This window comes from Poromitra crassiceps, assembly GCF_964638095.1.
Source record: "Poromitra crassiceps genome assembly, chromosome: 7".
Classification (NCBI taxonomy): domain Eukaryota; kingdom Metazoa; phylum Chordata; class Actinopteri; order Beryciformes; family Melamphaidae; genus Poromitra; species Poromitra crassiceps.
This window is the reverse complement of record NC_139628.1, coordinates 33,059,009-33,082,147: the sequence shown is the minus strand read 5'-3', so window position 1 is coordinate 33,082,147 and position 23,139 is coordinate 33,059,009. Positions and strand designations below refer to the sequence as shown.

Genomic DNA, 23,139 nt, shown 5'->3' with positions numbered 1-23,139 from the left:
GTATGCTTGGCTTCCTGAGAGTGAGAGAGAGAGAGAGAGAGAGAGAGAGAGAGAGAGAGCGAGGTAGAGAGAGAATGAGAGGAGTGTTGTTCTTTCCTGCTTGTTGTTTTTCTGCTGCTGTGGCGGCTCGGTTTTTGCACGTGAGCAGAGGAGAAGCAGTTTTTTTTTTTGTATTTTTATGTGCGTGTGTGTGTGTGTGCGCTGCTGGGCGTGAGCGTCCGCGGGGTGTGTGTGTGTGTGTGTGCGCGCGTCCGTGCACGCCCGTGTGCCCGTGCGTTCTTCGATGTGCGAGCGGGTGCGTGTGCCAATAAGAGGCCTTGGCTCCCTCATCCTCCCCTCTGTCGGCTGGCGCACCACGCACTTCTTTTTCAGCAGCGATGACTCGTTCGCAGGTTGTGATGAAACTTTTAATTTATCGACGCCTCCTGCGTCCCTGTGTGCTTCAGGCCACCAGGGGGCGGGGGTGGGGGGGGGAAGGCGGCACACGTCAAAACAGCCGGTGGTAAACATGGTGGCGTGGTCTTTGTTGTTGGGGGGAAACCTTGTCTTGCTGGGGTGGGCCGATCTGCCGCCACCCCCCCACCCCCTGTCCATCAACTTACTAACAAGAGTTTGGGGGGAATAGCCCCGTTGCTCCTCCATTCCAGGGATACAGTATGTATAGCCTAGCAGGCTGTTGTTGTTCTGTTGGGGCTTGTCTCTCACAGAGCGACAGAGGGCATTACCATGTCACCAGCCCCTCTTGTTGCTGCCCCCTAAGCCCTCCTTTTTCCAAAACAACACGGACGCGTCTGCAGCCAAACTGTTCCACATTCCTGGTTTCCATGGACGCCGACCCAAGCGGGCCGGCGCTCGACGTATGGAAAATATGATCCACAATGCCACAGGGGTGTCGGGGGGGGGGTCATAGGTCACGTGATGGGGAAGTGTGGTTTCGCTCGGCTCTCTGTGACGTCGCACAGTTTGGAAAGGTGGTGGTGGTGGTGGTGGTGATGTAGGAGGAGGAGGCCGGGCTTTTCAGTTTGTTTGTGTGTTGTTTTGGGCCCACACACGATGTCAAGCAATACTAGAGGAAAAGCTAACCTGCCGTGTTGATGCTACTAACCTGCTGTGTTTACCTGCCGGGTCTGTTCCTAACCTGGACGCATATTAAGCGCAGGTGTGCACGTCTCATGGAGTGCAGGACCTGGCTGATAGCTTTGTTTACATTGTGCTATTTTTACAAATCTGAGATGGAACTTATTGGATGGTGGAGGTGCTGGTATTGTTGCACTTTGTGAACCTTTCTGCTAATCCTTTTACACCCAAAAGCTCCACTGGCACCCTCAGGAGAGGGGCCGCGCGTGAAATTGAAAATCATTTTGGGGGGGGGGGGGAAATTACCTGAGAAAGGTCACTGGTGTCGTGTTACCGCTCTCCTGGGGTACCGACCGTTTGGGCCTCTCCTTAAATGCTTCCCATGATTCTGTTACACTGGTGCAGAATTATGGGCATTACGTGCTGGGCTGAGAGCTAACGGAGCGTGCAGAGTCTACGGCCTTTTTACACATGGAGCCGGTTCTGCTGGTGTGCGTGGAGCGGCATGCCAAATCACCACTATACCACAGCTTACACCCGGGGGGGGGGGGGGGGGGGGGGGCATGTAGTCAGTCACGCTGAGTGGGATCTGAAAGATAAGGGAAGCATGAAATCTGAACATGGAAGAGATGTGTTTGAAGTTACCCCCCCCCTCGCCACCACCAGCACCACCACCTCCAGTCTCCCCTTACCCTTACCCTCATCCTCAACCACTCCCCACCCCGTACCAACTTCGCTCCCCCCCCCTCCTCCTCTCCCATCTGGCTGGCTCTACCATGCTCTCTTGGCCGGGGGGTTGTGGAGAGTTCAGTACCCCTTCTTGCTAACGATGCCCCCCCCCTCCCCTCCTCACACACACACACACACACACACACACACACACACACCCCTTCACAGCCCAACTGCTGCTCTAATGGCCGGGCCCCTCTGGCTGCCCCTCACTGGGGAGAAAGCCCAACTGACACCTTCCTCTTCCCGTATGTTCCTCGCCGCCGGCTCACCGGCTGGAACACAGAGGCCCCCCACATTCCGCCTTGCAGGCACTCACCCCCCCTCACACCCCCCCCCCCCCACCCCCACCCACACACACACACACACAGACACACACACACACACACACACACACACACACACACAGACATAATGACCATACATCACAGCTAAAGATACAGTTAATGGTGAGAGTATCGGCAAAACGCAGTCGACATGATCATGTTCAGCTGTATTCTGACAAAACTTAAAGAGTTCCACTAAAATGAGGCAAAAGTACTAGCTGTCAGCTATTTACATTCACTTTGAAATGTAAGAGCAAATTTAGTGGCACTTAACCAGCACTGAAGTTGTCACTTGCCATGATCAGGCCATGGGATGACATATAAGGGCTATTATGATCAGGCCATGGGATGACATATAAGGGCTATTATGATCAGGCCATGGGATGGCATATAAGGGCTATCTATTATGATCAGGCCATGGGATGGCATATAAGGGCTATCTATTATGATCAGGCCATGGGATGGCATATAAGGGCTATCTATTATGATCAGGCCATGAGATGGCATATAAGGGCTATCTATTATGATCAGGCCATGGGATGGCATATAAGGGCTATTATGATCAGGCCATGGGATGACATATAAGGGCTATTATGATCAGGCCATGGGATGGCATATAAGGGCTATCTATTATGATCAGGCCATGGGATGGTATATAAGGGCTATCTATTATGATCAGGCCATGAGATGGCATATAAGGGCTATCTATTATGATCAGGCCATGGGATGGCATATAAGGGCTATTATGATCAGGCCATGGGATGACATATAAGGGCTATCTATTATGATCAGGCCATGGGATGACATATAAGGGCTTTTATGATCAGGCCATGGGATGGCATATAAGGGCTCTTGTGATCAGGCCATGGGATGACATATACGGGCTATCTATTATGATCAGGCCATGGGATGACATACTGTATAAGGGCTATTATGATCAGGCCATGGGATGGCATATAAGGGCTATCTATTATGATCAGGCCATGGGATGACATATAAGGGCTATTATGATCAGGCCATGGGATGGCATATAAGGGCTATTATGATCAGGCCATGGGATGGCATATAAGGGCTATCTATTATGATCAGGCCATGGGATGGCATATAAGGGCTATTATGATCAGGCCATGGGATGGCATATAATGTAAGGGCCATCTATTATGATCAGGCCATGGGATGACATATACGGGCTATCTATTATTATCAGGCCATGGGTATAAGGGCTATTATGATCAGGCCATGGGATGGCATATAAGGGCTCTTGTGATCAGGCCATGAGATGGCATATAAGGGCTCTTGTGATCAGGCCATGGGATGGCATATAATGTAAGGGCCATCTATTATGATCAGGCCATGGGATGGCATATAAGGGCTATTATGATCAGGCCATGGGATGGCATATAAGGGCTCTTGTGATCAGGCCATGGGATGACATATAAGGGCTCTTGTGATCAGGCCATGGGATGGCATATAAGGGCTATTATGATCAGGCCATGGGATGACATATAAGTGCTCTTGTGATCAGGCCATGGGATGACATATAAGGGCTCTTGTGATCAGGCCATGGGATGGCATATAAGGGCTCTTGTGATCAGGCCATGGGATGGCATATAATGTAAGGGCCATCTATTATGATCAGGCCATGAGATGACATATAAGGGCTATTATGATCAGGCCATGGGATGGCATATAAGGGCCATCTATTATGATCAGGCCATGGGATGACATATATGGGCTATCTATTATGATCAGGCCATGGGATGACATATAAGGGCTATCTATTATGATCAGGCCATGGGATGACATATAAGGGCTATTATGATCAGGCCATGGGATGACATATAATGTAAGAGCCATCTATTATGATCAGGCCATGGGATGACATATATGGGCTATCTATTATTATGATCAGGCCATGGGATGACATATAAGGGCTATTATGATCAGGCCATGGGATGGCATATAAGGGCTATTATGATCAGGCCATGGGATGGCATATACGGGCTCTTGTGATCAGGCCATGGGATGACATATAAGGGCTCTTGTGATCAGGCCATGAGATGGCATACAGTATAAGGGCGATATATTATGATCAGGCCATGGGATGACATAAGGGCTAGTATGATCAGGCCATGGGATGACATATAAGGGCTATTATGATCAGGCCATGGGATGGCATATAAGCATTATTATGATCAGGCCATGGGATGACATATAAGCATTATTATGATCAGGCCATGGGATGGCATATAAGCATTATTATGATCAGGCCATGGGATGGCATACAGTATAAGCATTATTATGATCAGGCCATGGGATGGCATATAAGGGCTCTTGTGATCAGGCCATGGGATAACATATAAGGGCTATTATGATCAGGCCATGGGATGGCATATAAGCATTATTATGATCAGGCCATGGGATGACATATAAGCATTATTATGATCAGGCCATGGGATGGCATATAAGCATTATTATGATCAGGCCATGGGATGGCATACAGTATAAGCATTATTATGATCAGGCCATGAGATGACATATAAGCATTATTATGATCAGGCCATGGGATGACATATAAGCATTATTATGATCAGGCCATGAGATGACATATAAGCATTATTATGATCAGGCCATGGGATGACATATAAGCATTATTATGATCAGGCCATGAGATGACATATAAGCATTATTATGATCAGGCCATGGGATGACATATAAGCATTATTATGATCAGGCCATGAGATGGCATATAAGCATTATTATGATCAGGCCATGAGATGACATATAAGCATTATTATGATCAGGCCATGAGATGGCATATAAGCATTATTATGATCAGGCCATGAGATGACATATAAGCATTATTATGATCAGGCCATGAGATGACATATAAGCATTATTATGATCAGGCCATGAGATGACATATAAGCATTATTATGATCAGGCCATGAGATGGCATATAAGCATTATTATGATCAGGCCATGGGATGACATATAAGCATTATTATGATCAGGCCATGGGATGGCATATAAGCATTATTATGATCAGGCCATGGGATGGCATATAAGGGCTATTATGATCAGGCCATGAGATGACATATAAGCGTTATTATGATCAGGCCATGAGATGACATATAAGCATTATTATGATCAGGCCATGAGATGACATATAAGCATTATTATGATCAGGCCATGGGATGACATATAAGCATTATTATGATCAGGCCATGGGATGACATATAAGCATTATTATGATCAGGCCATGGGATGACATATAAGCATTATTATGATCAGGCCATGGGATGACATATAAGCATTATTATGATCAGGCCATGAGATGACATATAAGCATTATTATGATCAGGCCATGAGATGACATATAAGCATTATTATGATCAGGCCATGAGATGACATATAAGCATTATTATGATCAGGCCATGGGATGACATATAAGCATTATTATGATCAGGCCATGAGATGACATATAAGGGCTATTATGATCAGGCCATGGGATGACATATAAGCATTATTATGATCAGGCCATGGGATGACATATAAGCATTATTATGATCAGGCCATGGGATGACATATAAGCATTATTATGATCAGGCCATGAGATGACATATAAGGGCTATTATGATCAGGCCATGGGATGACATATAAGGGCTATTATGATCAGGCCATGAGATGACATATAAGCATTATTATGATCAGGCCATGGGATGACATATAAGCATTATTATGATCAGGCCATGGGATGACATATAAGCATTATTATGATCAGGCCATGGGATGACATATAAGGGCTATTATGATCAGGCCATGAGATGACATATAAGCATTATTATGATCAGGCCATGAGATGACATATAAGCATTATTATGATCAGGCCATGAGATGACATATAAGCATTATTATGATCAGGCCATGGGATGACATATAAGCATTATTATGATCAGGCCATGGGATGGCATATAAGGGCTATTATGATCAGGCCATGAGATAACATATAAGCATTATTATGATCAGGCCATGGGATGACATATAAGGGCTATTATGATCAGGCCATGGGATGACATATAAGCATTATTATGATCAGGCCATGGGATGGCATATAAGCATTATTATGATCAGGCCATGGGATGGCATATAAGCATTATTATGATCAGGCCATGGGATGGCATATAAGCATTATTATGATCAGGCCATGGGATGACATATAAGCATTATTATGATCAGGCCATGGGATGGCATATAAGGGCTATTATGATCAGGCCATGAGATGACATATAAGCATTATTATGATCAGGCCATGGGATGGCATATAAGGGCTCTTGTGATCAGGCCATGAGATGACATACAGATCCTTTCTAAAAAATTAGAATATCATGGAAAGTTAGTTTTTTTCCATAATTCCTTTCAAAAAGTGAAACTTTCATAGATTATAGATTCATTAGACACAAAGTGAAATATTTCTAGCCTTTATTTGTTTCATTTTTCATAATTTTGGCCTACAGCTCCAGAAAACCCCCCAAAACATTATTTCAAGAAATTAGAATATTGTGAAGAAAATCAGCAGTTACTTCTCAGTTATGATTGACTCCAGCCTCAGTCCAATTTTTTTATCGTCTTTGCTTGACAATCCGCTGAAGCCCACAAAAAAAAAAAAAAATTTGAGTGAAATGTTGCATTGTCTCCCCTGATTCTAAGTATAGTCAAATCGCTTGGTTTGAGCAAGTAAAACAATTTTTAAAGCATTTTAAGCAAGGTTTATGGAAAAATGAATGGCGGATGAAATCCCATGAAGAGGGAGAGGGGGTGACTTTGGCACCCCTTTGGCACTCAGACCTGAGCCTACTAAATATTTAATGAACCACTCATGATTGTCAAAACTGTTTTTTATTTTCGAAAATGTCAATGTCATGTAACATGTTCTTTACTTCAGTGGTGCAATGCTTGTTTGAGCTAAAAATCCACAGCAGAAGCTTTTTATATTAATTAATAAAGCCGTAGACTTAGAATCAGGGGAGACAATGCAACATTTCACTCACAAAAAAAAAAAAAACATTTTTTTTTTTTTTTTACATTTTTTTTTTTTTTTTCGAATTTCGAATTAAATTCGAATTTGGCCAGCGAATTTCGAATAGTGTTTTTGCTAGAAATGCCCATCCCTAATGTGTATATATATATATATATATATATATATATATATATATATATATATATATATATATATATACATATACATATATATATAATGTGTATATATATATATATATATATATATATATATATATATATATACACATACATATACATATATATACATATACATATATATACATATATATACATACATACATACATACATACATACATACATACATACATACATACACATATATATCATATAATGGCTATTGTGCGTTCGGCAAAAAGTGCACCAAAGGCAAAGTCACCCGGATTGATTCGCCTGCAACATTAGCTGTGTTTCCATTACAGTTTTTCGCAAAAGAATTGCGATATTTCTACAACTTCGACAATGTACAATTGCGACTTGTAGGCGTTTCCATTGAAGTTGCGTTTGAGTGATTCCCCGTTGCAGCAGCTGCCACAGTGATTACGCACGGGGATCTGCCCCATATCCCGTCCCCTGCATGCTCAAATCCAACCAATGGTCAATGCAAATCCCAACATGAAGTTACAATGCATATAAACGAGCCTGATTATCAATTCAAAAGAAAATGAGTCGCAAAATGTTGCTGGCTGCGTGAATGCAGTCAGCGCGACAGGCAGAGGAAAAAAGGTAGCCTAATAGCCTACAACTGGTCCGATTTAGAGATGGAGGGGGGAAAAGGCTGATTTGGTTCTATAATTGCACCTGAAACGTGTGCAATGTATTAGCCTACTCACAGTCACTGTATTCACTTCAGACAGCACCACCGCACCAGTGTGTGCTTTTCATCCTCTCATCTCGCCGCTGTGCCAAATGCGCGCACACAGGCAGCCTGCTGTCACCATGGACCGATTTCTGCCATTAAACATTATCTAATTTGCCCGGCTACGCTTTTGCATAACACTCGTCTTTCTGCTAGGTAGCGTTGCTTCAAAGTTTTCCACTTGCTGCGGAGGTTTTGACACGGCTATCGAACCTTACTTACCAAACTTATTTTCCGCTCCTTTTCCAAGGGATAATATGGGTCACATGACGTGCAAATGCGAAAAATGTGTTTCCATTACACTTTTGCGATAAACTTCTATATCGACACGTCTGAAAAACCACCTCATGAGAGCGAAAAAACTTTTTGCGATATTTGGGAGGTTTTTCGAAATTCACGTGTTTCCATTACCCAATTTCTATTGCGATATTTAGATTTTGCGCATTTCTGAGGGTAATGGAAACACAACTATTGTAGCATTAAAACTGGTAACTGGTAAAAACGTTTCTTTCGCCATCAAGTCTACAAAGTACAATGACCTACGTGTACACAAACATGCCACAATGACATTGTTTTTGGCCATTCTGATTCCCTTGAAAGTGTCGGTGTCTGAGGGACAGAGTGTCACCCTTAGGGAGCTAGGGCGATATCACGGATGATGATGCGTGTGTTGTTGGAAAAGGACGGACAGCCTGTTTATGAACTGGATTGTGCCTCTGGGAATGTCAGCTATGGGCCCGGATTTAAAGGGAGAGCGTCTACATCACCTGAAGCGTGCAAAGACGGAGACCTGTTAAAGAGAGAGTTACCTGTAAAGGCGAGGGTATCCGCAAAATGGAGTCGACTTGATCATGTTAGCTGTATTCTGACAAAACTTATAGGCAGTGTAGAGCTAAAAGCACTGGCCGCCTACCACAGCGGAGAGGAGACGCGGGTTCAATTCCCGGGCAGCCGTACTTGCAGCTTGGTCAGACATGGTAGGAACCTACAGACACAATTTGGCCGTGTCTGCGGGTGGGAAGCCTTTGGGGAATGACTTGAGTCCTGGTCGCTGCACTAGTGCCTCCTCTGGTCGGTTGTGGCGCCTGCTCGGGGCGGGAGGGCAATTGGGGGGAATAGCGTGATCCTCCCACGCACTACGTCCTCCTAGCGGTAAAACTCTGTCACTGTCAGGTGAAAAGAAGCAGCCTGCGACTGCACATGTATCGGAGGAAGCATAGTCTACGCCGGCTCTCCCCCAGATCGCCAGAGGGGGTGGAGCAACGACCGGGACAGCAGGGGGATTTGGCCAAGTACAATTGGGCATAAAATGGGAGAAAGATCTGAAGAACAAACAAAAAACGACATAGTTCCGCTAAAAAGATGAGAATTCGGCAAAAGTAGCGGTTGTCAGCTATTTACATTTTACATTCACTTTGAAATGTCAAAGCAAATGCACTTAACCAGCATTCAAGTTGTCAGTTGCCTTGATCAGGCCTTTAATCCCGGCGTGAGCATAGGTATTGGACCCAATTGCTCAAATGTAAGTGACTTCAGAACCAAATAAAGTCAATTTTTGGTTGCATGTGTTTTTCGGGGACCGATAACCCTACGACCTTTAGGACCCATTAGTGCTACTAGAGCTCTTCCTTTACTGTCAGATGAAATGTATACAGTCGTGGTTGTTTGTCTCTCGGCACAGTGCACACATACAGTCAGTGTGGAATAAACAGATTGCTCATGTGGCTGCTTCAGTGTCCAGGCCTTGAGCCCGCGTAGCTGCCAGAAACCTTTGCCATGCTGCCACCGTGCCTAAAGTTATGCACGCGCAGCATATAAACATATATATAAATATCACCAGCCAAACTATGAAAGAGGAATACTTATTCAGCACTTACAGTACCTTATCATGGACGCATATGAACACAAATAAAGTCCTCAAAAGGGTTAATTAGACGGTGCACAATCAATGCGGGGGACGTGCGCGTGTCTGGCTCCACGAGGCTTGTGCGTCATCCACTAGAAGAAAACTCCCACAATACCCTGCGCTATGATGTCATAGCAGTTGTAGAGGATCTGTATATAGGTTGTGATATGCACCATATTTAAAGGGATATTGCGCCTTTCAAGACCATTTCGTCCCGAGGCCAAAAAGACATTTTCCCTCTACACAGTCTATCGTAGGGCTACTGCTTATCATTTCTGGGCCTTTTTTTTTTTTTTTTTTTTTTTTTACAGCCACTTTAGCAGGGATTTTCCCCCATTGAATTCAATGCAATACTTACTCAGGGTCTTCAAGGTCATAAAAGTCATACACCCCCCCCCCCCAGATGCAAGAGGTGTACTATCTCAAAGTCAAAGCATGTCTGCTGATCTGGATGGCTCAAACGGTTAGTTCGTGTTAAGGGTTCTGAGACACAAACGACACTATATAATTTGCTTAGGTTTCAAAGTTTGAGCTACTTCTCAAGATTTAACAATTGATGCGAAGAAACGCCCAGAATCAAAAGCTCGACAGTCTATCCTTTTGCGTCACATTTGATATGGAATAACACATTTAGTCATCACAGAAAGTAGACCTCTGCCTGCCCCCCAGGCAGGCGCTTTTTGCCACTGACTGAGGCTGCCACCGTAGAGACTGGGCGATTATATGTAAGCCAATGCGTTTGGGTGTAATGTCGTGTTTTGTTATTTATGTGAGACTAGTTAGTCATTTTTCCTGCACCAGCTGAGCACCTGTTCTCGCTGTGCGGTTTTGTAGCGCCACCAGATCACTTCTCAGGCCGACTGACACGTTTGTTTGCGCAGCGCATCCTGTTGCAGAGAGGCGTGGGGGACAGGGTCGCTCTTTGTTTTGATTTTTTGCTTTAGGGTCCACTTTGAGGGGTGTGTGATAGGGAAGGTCGTGTGTGTGTGTGTGTGTGTGTACGTGTACGTGTGTGCGCGCGCGCGTGCGTTTGCTTGTGTTATCTGTATCCACACGTCCCTACGACACAAGAGTGACGACAGTGCCTTCATGCGTGTCCCTCCTATGCGTTCTGAGTACACATTTCTGTCTGTGTGTACGTTTAAGCATATTTAGAGCCTATTTAAAGCCGCCTGTCACGCCTGGCCAGTGTCGTGCAGCGCTGTGCTCGCCCGAGAGGCTATGTGCGTCACAGGGAGATGAAGAAAAGGAGAGAGAGAGAGAGAGAGGGGGCGTCCGACGCATTTTCCTGTCCGCGGCGCGGCGCGAAAGCAGCATCAGATGAAACGCTGACATTTTTAGCCCGAGCGCCGTCTCTCCTCAACGTGTCCGCCCACTTGTAGCAAGCCTTGGCGCTTGACATGAGGGATTTCCTGCACAACATCTATAGCTCAGTAAGATGTGAGAGAGTGACAGCGACTGAAGGCCTATTTCAATGTGCGTGGCTGGCTGGCTCCACCACAACACAGTGCAGGCCTGGCTAGAAGAAAAAGTCTGCATTGTTTTGTTTTTAGCCCCTTAATAATAACCATAGATAATCCTGAAAAAAAAGGCATGAAATGGTTTGCTGTCCCAATACAACATACACTTAAGTATGTGCCGTTGGCTTTCTTCAATTCATAATAATTAATATGCACGTTTGTTTTCAATCTGTCTCTAGTTGGTTCCACCTGTGCCTTGCGTCCCTGTGGCGTGTTGCACTCTGTTTCACCCTTTTGCTTTGCATGTCATTTACAAGTCGGGCCTCATCCATGTAAAACTCGTTTGTTTATGCCCGTGTGTCGTCTTGCCCATAGGCACGGAGGGGAAGGCGTGCAGCGTACCACTTTGTGTGTGCATGTCTGCTCGCATGCACGCTTGTGTTTTGTGTGCGTGTTTGTGTGCGATTGTCTAAGTGTTTGCATGTTAGTGTGTGTGTGCGTGCGTGCGTGCGTGCGTGTATGCCTGGGCTCCTGTCTGTCTGACAGTGCAGTGTGTCTGACTGTTCCTGTTTCAACCCCCTCCTTTCTCCTCCCTCTCTCTCTCTCTCTCTCTCTCTCTCTCTCTCTCTGTCTCTCTCACTCTCTCTCACTAACCCTCACTCTCTCTCTCTCTCTCTCCCTTTTTCTATCACCCTTTCGCTCTCTCTCTCTCTCTCTCTCTCTCTCTCTCTCTCTCTCTCTCTCTCTCCCTCCTCTTCCCTCTGCAATAACAGTGCTGACCTAGTTTCTGCCTGTTCAGGGCTGCCTGTGGAATTTTACAGCGGCCTGCCTTCCTGGCTGCTTTGCTGCCTGCCTTCCTGGCTGCTCTGCTGCTTGAAAACGCAGGCAGAAAAGCATGACTGGGGATTTTTCTCTTGTCAGGTCATTATGGCCTGATCCTGTCTCCACCCCCCCCCCCCCCCCCCCCCCCCCCCCCCCCATCCCTCTCAGTCTGCAGACCCCGCCGCCACATGCACATCCCATTTGATAAATAAGTCATAACAATAAATTGCCCATCGCGCGGCGAATCTTGCGGCTTAGCGCGTATGTGCACGGAGAAGAATTTGCGGGACTGTTACCCCCCGGCCGCCATGGCGGGTGTATTAGAAATTGGAAGTGGGAAGTGGCCGTCGCTCATCATCCCTCTCCTAGCTCAGCTGAGATTGTACCGGATGCAGAGGGCGCGGAAAAACACACCCACTTCTCCGCTCACACGCATAACACTCCCCTACTCCCCCCCCGAACCCCCTCCACCACCACCACCCACCACCACCCACCCCCGCCCTCACAAATAAATGGTTCGAGTCATGCCCGGCAGATACTAGCCACTGCCAGGAAACAAGGCAGTGCCACCCCCCCCCCCTTTGCTTCTTTGCTTAAAGAGCACGAGAGCGGGACTATTTTGATGTTTCTCCGAGGCCGCGGACGCGAGTCAACACTGCTTCTGAGGGGGAATCTTGATTCAATCGGAGCGCTTTCCAATTAGGCGGCAGGGAATGTTGTGTCACAGCCCGAGAGAGATGGATCCGTGGAATGCTTTTCCGAAGGCTTGGCTGTGGCACGCTGAAATCTAAACCAGCACTGCCGCAGATTCCTTCCTTCCCCCTTCTACCCGCTCCCTCCTCTCACTCACCATTCCCTGGCTGAGCTGTTGGAGCTCAGCCTGGCTCGCTGGGGCATTTGGGTTTCTTTGCCGTCTCTCAAAAAGTGTTCCGTAAAGCGGCCATGACTGCGATCGCACGAGCTCTCGGTATACACTGTCGCTTCTCCGCTTTACGCCGTGTGCATTTTGCATGTTTTTTTTGCGTTCATCATCTCGGGGGCTGTTTATAACGCTGATACGTTCTCTTTTCTGATTTTGTCTTTCAGATTTCGGGCGCTGGTCATGGTGTCCGGTGAGAAGGTGTGGGACCCCCTCCGCGCGGGCCTCCTTCAGTCACGTCTGAGCGAACAGCACCTGCTGGCCGCCGGGCACGCGCCACTCCGCGACCTCGCGCGCATCGCCACCGAGGACGCCGCGTGCCGCCGCCGGAGTCGGCCGACGACGACGCCGCCCCCGTCTTCCCCACCGCTGACGATAGTGGCTCCAGACAGCCTTCGCTCAGCGCAGGCCTCCTCCTCCTCCTCCTCCTCCTCCTCGTCTGGACTACTGTCACCGTTCCACCCGACCGACGACTTCGGCCCCGCCCGCTGCGGCGGCTCCGGCGGGGTCGGAGGACGACGCGAGCCGAGCCGTCATCTTGGAGTGCCCACTCAGCCTGACGCCGAGGAGGAGGAAGGCCAGCTGGAGATGAAGGGGAAGAGGCATGGAGGCCGCGGAGAGGCTGCGATGGGGGACAGGCTGGAGGACATGGCCGATGGGCCTAAGAACGATAAAATCACCCTGACCTTCCCCCTCAGCGCCGCCCCCCTACCCGCCTCTCTAACCTCTCTGACCCACTGCCGCAGCTCCTCCTCGTCCTCCTCCTCCCCCCACCGGCGGCGGCCGTCCTCCAAAGGGTCGGACGAGGCGTCGCTGTGGAAACTGGACGCCACCACGGACGTGAAGCACAGACCCTTCAAGCCCCCCAGGCACGACAACAGCTCTCCGTCCTCTTCGCCCTCCTCCTCCTCGTCCCCCACGGCCGCTAACGCGCTGATCAGGAAAGACATCAAATCCCCGCCTCCTCTGAAGTGCTCCAAAGTCAACCCAGAGACTCAGTTCAACAGGTTCCCCCCCAGGTCCTCCGGCGGCTCTGCAGGGGGCTGTTACGGAGGAGGGGACGGGTGGGGCGAGAGACACAACAACAGAGTGGCCAACGGCACGGCCTCGCCCTCTCAGACCGCCCAGATCCTCTTCAACCTGGGCTCTGCAGCCTATCAGAGCCAGAGAGGCGGGGACACGCACGCGGAGAGGAAGGAGAAAGCATCGGGACGAGCGGGCGGGAAGGTGGGAAGCCCCCATGGACCAAACCTTCATCCCCCCACCCTCCACCTCCCTCCCCCGCCACCACCACCTCCTCCTCCTCCTCCTCCTGCTCCCCCCTCTGAGGCTCTCACCGCTCCACCCCCGCACACGTCCCCCTTCCCCCCCCCCGCCGCCGACACCGCCCCGAAGCCCGAGCTGATCTGCGGCGTGTGCCACCGGCTCTTCAGCTCCGCCTCCTCGCTCACCGTGCACATGCGGCTGCACCGCGGCAGCCGGGCCCTCAGCTGCCGTTACTGCGGCAAAGCCTTCATCCACAGCAAGAGACTGCAGTCGCACGAGGCGTCGTGCTGCCGGGCCTCCAGCAGCCTGGGGCCTCCTCCCTCCTCCTCGCTCGCCCTGCAGCCCAAGCAGGAGCCGCTGGAGGAGGGCGAGGTGAGGGTGGAGGACGGCGTGATCGTGGGGAGCGCGGGCGCCATCGATGGCAGCAAGACGCGGCCGGGGAAGAAGGCGCGGAGTCTCCTGGCCCGCATCCAAGGCGACGACGCGGCAGCCGCCGAGCTGCTGGCGGGCGACGAGAACCACTTTGTGAAGGTGGTGGACGGCAACGTCATCTACTTCTGCTCCGTGTGCGAGCGGTCCTACATGACGCTGTCCAGCCTCAAGCGTCACTCCAACGTGCACTCGTGGCGCCGCAAGTATCCGTGTCACTTCTGCGACAAAGTCTTTGCCCTGGCGGAGTACCGCACCAAGCACGAGGTGTGGCACACGGGGGAGCGTCGCTACCAGTGCATCTTCTGCTGGGACGCCTTCGCCACCTACTACAATCTCAAAACGCACCAGAAGACGATCCACGGCATTAACCCCAGCCTCATCTCCAGCGAGAAGACGGCCAACGGGGGCTACAAGCAGAAAGTCAACGCCCTTAAGCTCTATCGCCTCCTCCCCATGCGCTCCCAAAAGAGACCCTACAAGACCTACAGTGACGGTTTGCCCAACGGCCTGCTTCTGCCACCGACCGATCCCTCCGCCCTGCCCCTGGGCCTGGACTGCCCTCTGGGCCCCGAAGACCTCCAGAGCCTCATCGGTGGGGCCCACCCTCAGAGTGTGAAGCCTGACCCAGACGCCTTCCCCGATGGCTTCCCTGTTTCCATGGCGGCGGCGGAGCACAGGGACCTCTCCACATTAACATCCCTCCCCCAAACAGACATGCCCCAGGTGAGAAAACACGAGAGCGAGGCGTCGGAGCTGGAGCAGGGCCGAGCCGGTGGCAGCTTCAAAATGTCCAGTCACAGCAAAACCAAAACGGCCAAGAGCGCGAGAGGAACAGAAACAAGCATGTCTTCTGTGATAACGTACGGCCATACAAAACCCTCCGTCATAGTTCACGGAACGGCGGTGTCCTCCTCTGTCATTGTCCATAGCAACCAGGTCACCTCTGGGAGTGGCAGAAGCCCACTGAACAGCTCCTCCCCTGAAAGCAGCGACAGCCAGACGTCCCCCAGGCCATTGAAAAAGCAAAGGGACCATCATGCAGACGCGCACAGAAAGAGGTCCAGAGACAGTTCAGACGTCACAGAGGAGGGCCCGAGGGGCAGACAGGACGCAGAGACGGGCCGATCGTATCACAAATCGCGCAGGTCCCACGGCAAGGGTGACATTTCTGACGCAAAGCAGTTGTCGGCATCCGGAGGGTCGCAGGGGAGAGGCGCGGGCGGTCCGCTGTGCCAGATCACCGTGCGCATCGGCGAGGAGGCCATCGTCAAGCGCAGCATCTCTGAGACGGACCTCCGGAGAGACAAGAGCCACTCTCCTCCCAAGAGCAAGCGGAGCGAGACGTCGTCGGCGCGCGACGCCAAGGAGCCCCGACACTCCCACTCTCACCACCACCATCACCACCACAAGCACCGCGTTCACCGCAGAGCCAGCCTGGGAGGAGCTGAGGAGGAGGAGAGGACAGGGGGAGGCTGTGAGGAGGAGGAGGAGGAGGAGGAGGAGGTCAGGAAAAAGACTTCCAAATCCACCGACGAAGTGAGGGAGTACTACTTCCGTCAGGAGGTGCGCGAGCAGGGGGACAGTGACCACGACATGGAGGACAATTTATGGCGGCCTTACTACTCCTACAAGCCCAAGAGAAAGGCCCAAGCTCACCTCCAGAGGGCCAAGAGCTGGCAGAGGAAGCTGAAATACAAACGCTCCCTCCGGCTGATGAGGAGGGCAGAGCGGCTCAAAAGCCACGCGGACAAGGAGCCAGATATAACACAAGACGACGAGGAGGACGCCAAGATGGAGGAGGTGGACGGGGAAGAGGCGGGAGGTGATGAGGAGGAGGAGGTGGAGGAGGCTGAAAAAATGTCAACAAGGAACACGGAGAAGGAAGAGGGGAACATCAAAGACCCTTCTGTCCCTTCAGAGGAGAAAAACAACGAGGAGGAGGAGGAAGAGGAGGAACAGGTTGAGGAGGCGTGTCCCGAGTCGTCCACCCCTCCCCTGCACTCTCCCACGCCTCCTCTGTCTGCCTCGGCGGCTCCTATGGGGATCAAGAGGCGGCCTTGGACCAATGGGAACGCGGCAGAGTGCGGCACGTGTGGCCGCTGGTTCTCGAGCCCCAGGAAGCGAGACAAACACGAGTTGAGCCACCTGCTGGAGTTTGTCTGCCTCTTCTGCCGCGCCACGTTCCCCTCCAGGGACAAGCTGGAGGATCACCAGAGGTCCCAGCATCCCAAGCCGGCCGAGGCGCCGCCGCCCAGCGAGGGGGTCGCGCTCCGAGCCGCCGCGGAGACGGCAAAGTACGACGAGGAGAAAGAGGGAGCGGTCGGCGCAGTAGCGAGGAGGAGCTCCAGTCCGAGTCCCCTGAGCAGGAGAGCGTTGGCGCGGCACACCTGTCCACAGTGTCACAAGGTGTGCAAGACGTCCTCGGCGCTGACGCGCCACGTCCGGCGCCACGAGTTGAGCAGTTCCCCGGAGAGAGAGAAGGACGACAGAGACTCGGAGCCAAAAGCAGCAGAGACAATGGTTAACACTGTTACTAGAGACCTAGAGACTGAAAAGGCACAGCCTCCCACTGCTCTGTCTGTTTCGGTTATCAGCTACTCGACGCCCGACCTATCGAGTAGCGGTGACTGTTTAGCGTCGCAGCAGCGCGAAAGCCATCTCAGCGAACTCGAAGATGAGCAACAGATAGCAGAATCTTATGAGAAACCCGAACTGACAGAACTCGAACCCGCAGCTCCCGAGAGAGCATCCAGCCCGCACATCATAAACCCTCCATTAGATAGCCCGGTGAAACTCACGCCCCCCACGCCCGAATTCACACCCCCCACGCCCGTCACACCCTCTACTCTCCAGAGTGTGCTCGTCATGAACGGATCTGAATGTCTGGACTACCGCACGCCCAGGAAGAGGAATCTAGAAAGCCACCGAATCCCCAGCCCCGCCCACCTCATGGCGCCCGCCAACACCTCTCCAAACGTGCCCGTGACCTCACAGACCAAAATAACCACTGCTGCTCCCCCTGTTTCCATGACGACGGCTCCCGGCTCCGAGGTGGGCTTCATGAAACGGGAAGGGGTCATTATGGATCGAGAGAGGCAGTGTGGGAATGGCATGTTCCTCCACGCAGGTTACGAGGAGCCGCCTCTGGTCCAAGATCTCAGAGTCCCGTGCCTCTCCAGGAGCCCCTCTCCGAACGAAGCGCAAGACCTGACCATGTCCTCGATACTGGCCCGAGAGAGGGAGATGGAGAGACAGCGAGAAAGAGAGCGAGAGCGAGAGAGGCAGAAAGAGAGAGAAATGGAGACGCAGAGGCTCCAGCAAATGAGCAGAGCGGCCCACCTGCAGCCAGAGGAGGGGGTCGTTCTCTTGGTCCCTAAAGAGGAGCCCCTGAGCCCTGCGCCGTCCCCCCAGCACATCCCCCCCATTCAAACCACTATCAATGGACCCGCCTCGCCCCGGCGCACTCCCAAGTCCCCCCGCCAGTCCCCCCGCCAGTCCCCCAATGCTATTGGACTCTTAGCTCAGGCCACCCGCCAGGCTCACCACCACCACACCTCGCAGGGCCTGGACCGGCTCACGCTGCCCACCGGAGCAGCGGGTGCCGGCGACCGCCCCTCGGCGCACGCCCTGCTTCTCCCCCGAGCCCCCCCGCCCCCGCCCCCCGAGCACCGGGACACCGCATCTTCCAGAGACTCCCACCACCACCACCACCACCAGGGGGAGGCCGCCTCAGTGGGCTACGCCGCCCAGGACTTCCCCCTGCCCCTCATCGTGCAGAGCGGCTACCGCTTGGGCAAGAAGCAGGAGGAGAGCCTGCTCATGTCCTCCTATCCCGCCGGAGCGCTTCCCTTCGGACCGCTGGGGAAGGTGATGGTCCCCAACGGCGGGGACCTGGCCAAGCTGCCCTTCTACCCGGACCCCTACCAGCTGCTCTACGGCCCCCAGCTGCTGGCCTACCCCTACAACCTGGCCGCTCTCCCCGTGGCCCTGAACATGATGGCGCCTGGCGGGGACAAGGTGGAGCCGCTGCCCTTCCTCCCCGCCATCTTCAACTACGCGGCGGCCGCCGGGCCCTACATGGGCGCCGCGCCTCACCACCACCACCACCACCTCGTCGCCGCCGCCAATCCCGGCCTCTACGGCGGCGGCAAGAAGCACCGGGACAGCAGCGGCGGCAAACCGTAGGACACAAACGCACTTATAACTAAAAGGAATATATTTCAAAGGGGACGGCCCGGCCTGTTTGAGGATGGAGGGGGGAGGGAAGGGGTGCGTGCTCGCTGGGTTACCGAGTAGACTCGCACGGCCCCCCCTGCCTCTCCTTTTGTCGAGGAGAGATCAGAGCTAGGCATGGAGTCAGGAGCGGGGGCCGAAGGGAGGAGAAGAAGCAGAGAGACGGGGAGGAGAGGCAGATATTTACAGTGACGTGTCATGACTCCCCTCTCCTTCCTCCCGTTCGCCTTCCTCCGTCTTTCTCCCGTCTTGCTGTCGTGTGTCGTAGTTCTAGAGCTTGATTAATCTTCCTCTCTGACTCCTTATGATATTATCTCTAATATAAGAATAAGAACTGCTAACAGGGTGTGTGTGTGTGTGTGTGTGTGTGTGTGTGTGTGTGTGTGTGTGTGTGTGTGTGTGTGTGTGTGTGTGTGTGTGTTGTGTTGTGTGTGAAAAATTAGTTCAGTCTGCTTCCCTTTATAGTGACTGCATAATGAGGATAAACGCTCTTCTGGGAAGGCTTGTGTGGGCAAGGGATAAGGGATGGATGAGACAGAAGAGTCCTTACTCGACACAGTGGGAGGTAGAGCGTTAACCAACACAAACCTTGTGTGTGAGACGTGTGTGTGTGTGTGTGTGTGTGTGTGTGTGTGTGTGTTTGTGTCTGGATGTGTGTGAGTGAAGGAGAAATACTCCGTTGTCAAACTGTCCGTGAAAGTTATATACGAGCATGTCCATGCACAGTATGTAAGGATTTGTGCATGCAGAAGTGGGTTTATGCAGGTATTAGTGTGTGCGGGTGAGTATGTATGCATACTATATATATGTATATATATATATATATATATATATATGTATATATATATATACATATATATATGTATGTATGTGTGCGCGTGATTGGAGTATGTGCATGAATGGCTAGAGTATGCCACCGAAGCGCTGATCATTCCACGTGGTTCCGAGGCGCACACAGCATTCCTACTCACACACAGACACACACACACACACACACACACACACACACACACACACACACACACACACACACACACAGCATTCCTACTCTCACACACACTCACACACACACACACACACACACAGCATTCCTACTCTAGTTGGACTAGCTGCTGTAGGTCAGCGCGTAGAAGTGCATTTAGAAGTGATTCCTCATAATCCAAAATCATTAAGAAGTCAATGCTATGGCCAGACGTGAGTCTAATGACAATGACAGATGGTCTGACCCGCGTGGGGGCCAGACGACGCTCTGTGTAGGATCTGCGTAGCGTTTCACCGTAGTCTTTACATGTTGTGCACAATAGGGAAGTCGTGGTCACTTAAAGGGGGGAAATGTTGACACTCGTAGCTGCTTGTGGATTAATGTAGCTGGCCACTGGGTAAGAATCGTATTGCACTTCCGGTTTTCATCTCATGTCCTGAAAAAACAGAAAACACTAAAAATCGCTCAGCCTTCATCTTCAGTAGCCCCCCCTCTCTCTTCCAAAGGCACACTCCGTTTCCCAGGCCAGGAAGGAGAAAGCGAGAGTTAGGAAGGAAAAACAAAAATGGATTCAGGGTTATAGAGTTATTTGTGGACAGGGAAAGACATAGATGGGCACAGAAAGGCAGGAGTCTTGAGTCAGAAGCCCCTAACGGAAAGGACTTTGTGGACGAGAACTTTCTGTCCTACTCCCCGACTGAGGGGGCATTGGAAAGAGTCCGAACTATTTCCTTATTTTCCGCCCTGCGTCATTTGCTAAGAGCTAGGATAAGGCTGAGCTAAGCAGCCAGAGTAGAGGCCGAAACTCCCCGGACGCCCCCCCCCCCCCCCCCCCCCCCCCCCCCCTGCCCTGGGCCTTCTTTTTCTGTTCTGTGTTCTGTTATCTCTATATGTTTCTGTTTGTTTGTTTGTTTGTTTGTTTTGTTACAATATGTTGTTGTTTATGTTGTTTAGCCCCCTTTTACCAGTTGGAAGTGGCTTCAGTGAAAAGGGGGGATTTGAGTACACTTAAAAATATGAATGTAAATTTAGTCACGAGGTTAATGAAGTACAAAATGGTAGATTGGTTTCCGTTGTTTGTTTTTCTTTTCTTTTTTTGACACAAATAACCTGTTAAAGAACCGTATAACGTCTGGTATGCATATATACAGTAGTCCTAGGAACATGTCAATAAACTTGGGTTTCTGTATCCACAAAGCATGAGCAACACTTGCTTCCTAACAGTTTATATCCTCAGATAAAACGTGGCATTGTGCGCACCGCTTTGGGTTTCTCTTTTTCCTTTCGTATTTCCGGCTTCTCTCGACCTTCCACATCTCTGTCGTCTTTTATTTGGACTCATTATAGAGCGGAGTTTGGATCAAAGGTTCCACAATACTAGCTGCCACCTTTATTGCTCACAATCACTATCTCTCTGGGAGCCGCTCGGTTCTCCCCTCCTCCCTCGAGCGCACACTGCAGCACCACGTCTTGAGTGGAGCAGCTACACGCGTGTCGGTGGGTGTGCGTGCGTGCGCGCGCGCGCATGAGCACGTGTGCGCGCGACGGTAGCGCGGGGCGCCGTTTGGTTCAGGCAGGAGTGTGAAAACACAGTGTGACCAACTGCAGGGGCGCACAAGCATCCCCTTGGGTGTGGTTACAAGCCTTTTGCGCGTGTGTGTGTGTGTGTGTGTGTGTGTGTTTTGTGTGTGAGAGAGCGAGTGACTGCGTGAATAAGAAAACCAAAATAAATCTGCCTAAGCAGCATATCCCTTGGCAGTATATGGGCCGCCTTTTTTTTCTTTTTTTTTTTTTTTACACCTTTTTCTGTGGGTTAGTTCTAGTGTAAACCTCTCTAGCCAAGCGTTGCTGTCTCCAAACTACACTATCTGAAGCCATTCCTCTGTAGATGGACATGTTTGTGTTTTTTGGACCATTTCTTATGCCATAGTTTGCCGTCACGGTTTATCATACAGACCAAAAGCATGCAAATTGACGTATTGTAGTGACTGGACTGGAATCTGGTGGTAATATACAACTACTATTTACTGTATGTTTTAGTTTAAATGAATGTGCCTCTGCTTTGATATTTAAATGATCATTATATCTATAGTGAGATGTGGATCTGCCAGATTTCAACTGTTAAGGTGCCTTGTTATGGCATAAGAAATTTGAAGGGTAAATGAGCGATTTCTTGGGGAAATGACAAATATGATCTGGAGATAGATCTCATGGCTTAGTTTGTTATGAAGCTGGTCATAGATGTAGGGGTGTGGCTAAACTGTTTTGGTATTGTGTACATGTCTAGGGTAATACTGTGCCATATAGAGCCCACGAAAATATGTTAATGTTATTTTTAAAAGATGTTTTAATGTTGCCTGATGAATTTGTCTTTAGATTTGATACAAAGGCTTGTAGCCACAGCTCTCCCAAAGTCTGTAGTCTCCTTTTCCAACACTCTTGTCCTCTCTCTCTCTCTCTCTCTCTCTCTCTCTCTCTCCTCTCGTCTCCGTCTCCCTTCTTTCTCTTTGCTGCAATCAAACAAAATAAAGTATTAACCTGATGACCCAACAGAATGTGCTCTAGTCTGGTCTCACCTTATTTTTTATTTTATTTTGAAACTGTCTTTGCTATAGATTATGAGCTGATCCAGAGCACTTCAAATGAACCATGTGCTTAAAGTTGGTGGCATGCCTGGTTTGTGCATCATTTGATCCTCCCTGTGCGTTTTCTAGTGAAATGTGCGTTGTTGAATATTTTTGTGAATTGGCGAAAATAGAATGACATTTCATCCATATTACATCATATTTCACTCAACGGCTGGTAGGTAATATTCATGTAAATCATGTCTGTTTCCAGTTTGCTCATTATGAGGTTCAACAAAATCACATGTTTCCTTACTGTCTCCCAGTAAAGTTGTTGTCCCTAACAGAAGCGCCGAGGTGTGATGTCATCAAAGTAGGAGGCTGCCATTTTTAAGCACGTGGTCCATTGTTTGGTGTTGACATTGAGCCTTAAGTATTCCTCTCTTCTGTTTCCTCTGGTGAATGTTACCCCAATCTTTGAGCG

The 23,139-nt window shown here is 50.2% G+C and overlaps 1 protein-coding gene across 1 annotated transcript in view; it reads left to right on the top strand.

Moving 5' to 3' along the window:
* zbtb4 (zinc finger and BTB domain containing 4) overlaps positions 1-22,640 on the top strand; it is a 22,717-nt gene extending 77 nt beyond the window's left edge. Inside the window, exon 2 of the mRNA XM_083640416.1 lies at positions 13,346-22,640. Within this exon, the coding sequence (XP_083496542.1) occupies positions 13,362-19,061 (5,700 nt within the window). The 5' untranslated portion in view covers positions 13,346-13,361 and the 3' untranslated portion in view covers positions 19,062-22,640. The remainder of the gene's footprint in view (positions 1-13,345) is intronic.
* The last annotated feature ends 499 nt before the right edge of the window (positions 22,641-23,139 follow it).